The sequence below is a fragment of the Bactrocera dorsalis genome, chromosome 4 (assembly GCF_023373825.1).
Source record: "Bactrocera dorsalis isolate Fly_Bdor chromosome 4, ASM2337382v1, whole genome shotgun sequence".
In the NCBI taxonomy this organism is placed as follows: domain Eukaryota; kingdom Metazoa; phylum Arthropoda; class Insecta; order Diptera; family Tephritidae; genus Bactrocera; species Bactrocera dorsalis.
Genome location: NC_064306.1, coordinates 56,141,629 through 56,147,188, shown reverse-complemented (window position 1 = coordinate 56,147,188; position 5,560 = coordinate 56,141,629). Strand labels below are relative to the sequence as shown.

Genomic DNA, 5,560 nt, shown 5'->3' with positions numbered 1-5,560 from the left:
CTTCTTCTACCAGTCTCGTATTCGATAGGTTACCTATGATTTCGGCAATGAGAACTTTGCTTACATCAAATAGCTAACCAGAAGGAAAGTAAGAGTAAGCTCCTCAAGGAGCTTCCACGCAAACTTGTTAATATAAAAGCTTCATTAAACCATTAGTAACCTTAGAGGCAAGGCCTCCGGAAAAGAAAAACAGTTAAAGTAAAAATATACACCAGCAAAATCATCTATGGATGTACTGCAGACACTCTGTTTATCTGAAGGGATAACCAGCAACGGTGGCAACGATAGTGGTTTAGACTGCAACTTGGAAAGTTTAGGTATTATTGGCACGACCGCGAGTTTGATTGCAATGTCTGGTGTCGGCGCCGATGCGAATTCCACACTTCCGCCAGACAATCTGTTGGATTTTGAATTTGACCCACTCGAGCGCGTTGTATCCGCCATTGTGCCAGCGTTTTTTGGTGTTATCGGTGTTGCAGGCCTTCTGGGCAATGTATTGGTCATATTCGGTGAGTATGGAATTGAAGTTTTTGATAAATTTAACATATGCGAATACTTTATGATAATATTTTTCTTGGTTTCTGGTAAGCTAATAACACATGCGCTGTGAAATATGAAGTTAAAAAGTCATACAGGATAAGAAGACTATTTTGAAATCGTTTTGTAGCAAATAGTTCGAAAATATTATACCCACTACTGGCTGGGTTTGCTCAGTCAGGGTTTGGTATGAACTTTGAGTAGAAAACGAACATACTTAATAAATTTTTGGATTACGGATGGTTTTTTACCTTCTTAACCATATACTAGATGCGATCAAATACCTGATCAGATTTTATCAAATTTGACCCGGACTGGAGAAAAATTACATTTTCATATATTTTAATACAAATCTTTATTATAGCCTACCAAATAGTTTAATTTTTCATGCACTTGTTATAAGTCTTGGTTTGATCAAATTTGACCCGGATTAGCAAAAAAAAATGCATTTCCATATGTGCGGGCGTGTGCTTTACTATCGACTACCGAAAAGTTTAATTTTAAATGCACTTGTTATAAGTCTCGATTGAGATGGTCTTCAGTGCCTTTAGCGAATTTCTTGTAGAGCATTTCGCTTATTGAATAGTTTCGACATCATATTCATAAATCTATGATTCGTCATCAGCAATAATGCGTTTGATGAATGTCGGTCCTGCAAAGATTCAGGTCTTTTGGTACGATTCTAATTTTGAAACACTTCACACCCGAAACATTAACCAATATCTTTCTGATGCCTTTATGCTAAGTTTCAAGCAATGTTCTTTTGAGTTTTTTGTTATAATCGTCAATAACAGAAATGGATGGACGTCTGGCATAAGAAAGTTTACGATAATCTTACGACCTTCACTGAATGCTTTGTGCCTCTCAATTTTTTTTCGAGTCAAATCTGATCAAATGAAAAATTCACCCTATGAGCCCCTTTCTGGGCGTTTTTTAAGTTAGGATAGTCCGGTAGGCCAATGTGCTACATATAGACCAGTTTTGAGCCTTTGTGATACCAGGTGGAGTTCAGTTACTAGGTTCATGAAGAGTAGTTATCTTTTATGCTCCATAGCTTTCTTGGCTCAAGATATTTCCTACTGTCTTCGATCAGTCAGCCCCATTCTCCGGGCGTGTGTCGCCACCAGACAGTGGTGGTTAGTATTCCAATCAGATTCCTATACGCTCTTCTATCGAGTGCCAAGAGGAATTTTGTGTATTTCCGATATACTGTTTTGCACATAACTCTATCGGGTTTTCATTTTCTTTACCATGCTTCAATCCAGAGCGTCGCATAGACAATGCAAATTGGTTTCCATATATCAGGCGATGCCGTTCAGACCTTTAATCGAGTAAAAGAAAAGTTGCTTGCTCCTGGCACTTTCCTTTGCTGTTCTGTTTGCCAAGACACTTCTGACCGATATGCGAAACGAGTTTACTGCCTTGACTGCTGCTTGGTTGTCCATGTAGATGTTGACTATGGAATTGCCTGGAGGTGAATTAGAGACCAGCTCCGTGTCTTTCGCAATAGCAAAGACCTCAGCTTGAAATGTAGTACAGTGAGTCGGCAAATTAAAAGGTTGCCTTTTGCCTAACTCTGGACAGCATATCCTCCAACCAACTCCATCCTCCATTTTCAAGATATCCGTATAAATGTAAAGTGCGACTCTTCCTCCTGTCTGAAAAGTAATTATTTTCTTGACCGGAAATGAATTTTCTTGCCGCCTTGTCTTTACTTTGTTGTCAGTAATTTGTCCTACAAACGGAAATGCGCAGTTTTACTTTAGAATAAATTTTTTTGTTGCGTTGACATTGTTTAGAACGGATGTGGTTTTAATTTAGACTTCAGTATTCTGCTTTGTCTGTATCACAATTCTTATTTCGACACAATTTTGTACACAGAAAACTATTTACTCTATAAATTCTTCGTTGCTCATGTACAGTTGTTGTCGCTAATCAACAAATGCGCTCCACTACCAACCTGCTCATCATCAATCTCGCCGTCTCCGATATTCTGTTTGTCGTCTTTTGTGTCCCCTTCACCGCTGCGGATTATGTGCTGCCCACCTGGCCATTTGGAAATCTGTGGTGCAAGTTTGTGCAGTATATGATTGTGGTTACCTGTCATTGCAGCGTCTACACGCTGGTCTTGATGTCATTCGATCGCTTTTTGGCTGTCGTACACCCAGTGACGAGTATGTCATTGCGCACGGAACGCAATGCGATGCTGTAAGTATGTTTAAGTGTGATGGCACAAAGATATGTGGGAACAAAGATATATATATGCCGTGATCTGTATGTGTAACTAGGGTTGCCATAAGAAAAAAAATTAAAAGATTTGTATTTTGAATAAAAATCTAAAATAAATGTAATTCATGGTTTTAGTTATATTAACCGATATTTTTTCCAAATTCTTATCCGTAAGCTCACTTATAATTTATCCAAATTTAATACAAATGGCAACCCTGTTACTTCTCTTCCAAATGCACAATCATATTCGCTTCTCATATTACCTGTAATTCCAGCGCTATCTTCTGTGCTTGGATACTCATCCTCTCCTCAGCCGTACCAGTGGCTTTGGCACATTCAGTCCGTCTTTACTACTTCAAAGGACGTAGTTACACAGCTTGCGTTTTCTCCACCGAGGAGGAGGGTTGGAGCCTAATCGGATTCCAGGTAATTATTTCTCACAGGAATTGCTGAATTGCACTGCGAAGGCATTTTTGTTTAATGTACCTACATTAGTTACCTTATTAGTTACCTGTGTATAAATTTAATTATGTATGTTCTGAGCTCAGAAGTACTGAATTTCAGTTCTTTGTCGGTATTATCCATTTTCCGGAATACAGATTTATTCCATTTGTTTCTGTTCTCATTGTAGATCTCTTTCTTCATGTCTTCATACGTGGCGCCCTTGACATTGATATCCTTCCTATATATGGGTATGCTGGCCAGACTTTGGAGAGCCGCACCGGGTTGTAAACCATCCGAAGAGTCCAGGTAATTAATCTTGGTGTTATGGTTTCGATTCTGCAGCAATTTCACTTTTGATATTCGTGCGAAGTTCATCAATATTCGCTGGCTTGTTGGCATAGACCATAGACTTGACGTAGTCTCACAGAAAATAGTCTAACGGCGTCTGAGGCGGCCAATTGACTGGACCATTTCGTGAGATAATACGTACACCGAACTTAGTTTTCAAAAAATCGCTTGTGTTATTTGCTATGTGGCTTGTGGTGCCGTCTTGTTGGAACCACATATTGTCCAAGTCCATATCATCCAATTCGAAATGATATGTTCGGTTATCATTGATTGGTAGCGATTTCCATTCACAGTAACGTGCCGGTCTTGATCATCACGGAAGAAATACGGCCAAATGACGCCGCCGGCCCATAAACCGCACCAAATCGCAATTTGTTTGGGAAACAATGGTGACTCATAGAGTACGTGTAAATTGCTGCCTGACCAATAATGGCCTTTGCTTTTTGACGAAGTCATTCAGCCAGAAATGAGCCTCATCGCTGAAGATGATTTTTTGATGAAAATCCGCATCATTATCAAGTTTTCGCTCAGTCCAATTCACGAACATATGACGATTCTGGTGGTCAAGCGTTCTTGGGTCTATTCGATTTTGTAAGGATTTAGATCCAACTCTTTTCGTAAAATTCGTCCCAATGATGTCATAGAGATGTCCAACGCTTGAGAACGACATGTGAGAGACTGATTTGGGTCCTCCTCACTCACTTGTTGATCTGACAGGACGATTATGACCACCATAAAGTGGACGTGGCGCTCTTAAAGTTGTGACTTTCGACTTGTTGTTGGATCGTATATTTTTCTATAATGAAATATGGCGTCGTTTGCTGTTCCTTTCGGTCTCGTCCCTATCGAAAATCCTGTTTTACACCAATCCAATTAGAGATAGATCTCCCCAGATCCATCGATCGCCACTTTATTTTGAAAAGAAACTTACTTAGCAAAGTTGTTTTGAACTTGTCCATATCTACTTATTCAATATCTTTTTTCGCAGGAAAGGCAAACGACGTGTAACGCGTATGGTTGTTGTTGTGGTCTTGGCATTTGCTATATGTTGGCTACCGATACATGTAAGTAAAAATGCTAAAAATAAAAAATCTCGCAATAATTTTAATTGACTCCAAATTATATACGTCGTTTCTTCTAATGCAATGTCATTAAAATTGTAAAATATGCATTTGAGCAAACAGAAATGTCATTTCCATTTAAACCAACCTCTTTGCATACTCTCTGCCCTCTCTAGCTCATACTCGTCATGAAAGCTCTGACTTGGTATCCCGGCACACATGCTTCAGTCATTGTGCAAATCATCTCACATGTTTTGGCATACACGAACTCCTGCATCAACCCGATTTTGTATGCCTTCCTCTCTGACAATTTCCGGAAGGCTTTTAGGAAGGTAAGCTACTTATTCATTTTAAATTGCATACAAAGAGAATTGCTAATTATGAAATAATGAAAAATTTTAATGCACAAGTTCTCTGGATTCCAGGTCGTCGGCTGTGGCAATCAACCGCTCTTTCCCATGTCACATCAAGCCACAAAAACAACACGCACCACCGGCAATGTCACATCAAATGCCGAGATGCTGTAAGCCACATTAATATGTCGTTTCTTCTAATGCAATATCATTAAAAATGTGAAATATTTGAGCAAACATTATTACAATTAAATTACATCACAATTTAATTAGAAGGAATTGTGGGTGTTTTGTTTGGTCTGACTTTGAAGAATATATGCTTAATTAAATATATTGTGAGGCAGTGGAATATTTTGGAATTCAAATAAAGGAAAAATATGTGAAGAGTGAAAAAGAAAAAAAAAATAAAAATACTGGAAATTAGCATATCACTGAGCGAGACCAAAGCACTTAATATTTTGGTTGTCACTTAAAACTTTTCTTTATTTTCTTCTTACTCTGGCGCGAGGGTATTGCACAAAGTGGCGACGCAATTATTTCATAAATGTATATCAGTCGGCATTCAATTAAAATATTATAAAAAAAGAG

The 5,560-nt window shown here is 38.5% G+C and overlaps 1 protein-coding gene across 2 annotated transcripts; it reads left to right on the top strand.

The window, feature by feature from the left end:
• Positions 1-215: 215 nt before the first annotated feature.
• Positions 216-5,334, top strand: LOC105224348 (allatostatin-A receptor-like). 2 transcript variants are annotated; one of them, XM_029549433.2, is made up of 7 exons: positions 216-509; positions 2,460-2,745; positions 3,042-3,192; positions 3,398-3,516; positions 4,547-4,622; positions 4,796-4,951; positions 5,030-5,334. In XM_029549433.2, exons 1-7 carry the CDS (start codon positions 227-229, stop codon positions 5,144-5,146), a joined length of 1,188 nt encoding a protein of 395 aa, XP_029405293.2. In that variant the 5' UTR covers positions 216-226; the 3' UTR covers positions 5,147-5,334. The 2 variants fall into 2 exon arrangements, with proteins under 2 accessions (XP_029405293.2, XP_049311016.1); XM_049455059.1 differs by having other exon boundaries at positions 5,045-5,333.
• The last annotated feature ends 226 nt before the right edge of the window (positions 5,335-5,560 follow it).

Bases quoted from the DNA above. Each gene is read 5' to 3' on its own strand.
- LOC105224348 (XM_029549433.2), top strand. From the start codon at position 227: ATGGATGTACTGCAGACACTCTGTTTATCTGAAGGGATAACCAGCAAC. The intron at 3,517-4,546 runs GTAATTAATCTT...CTTTTTTCGCAG, and splicing joins AAACCATCCGAAGAGTCCAG to GAAAGGCAAACGACGTGTAA. The intron at 4,623-4,795 runs GTAAGTAAAAAT...TGCCCTCTCTAG, and splicing joins TATGTTGGCTACCGATACAT to CTCATACTCGTCATGAAAGC.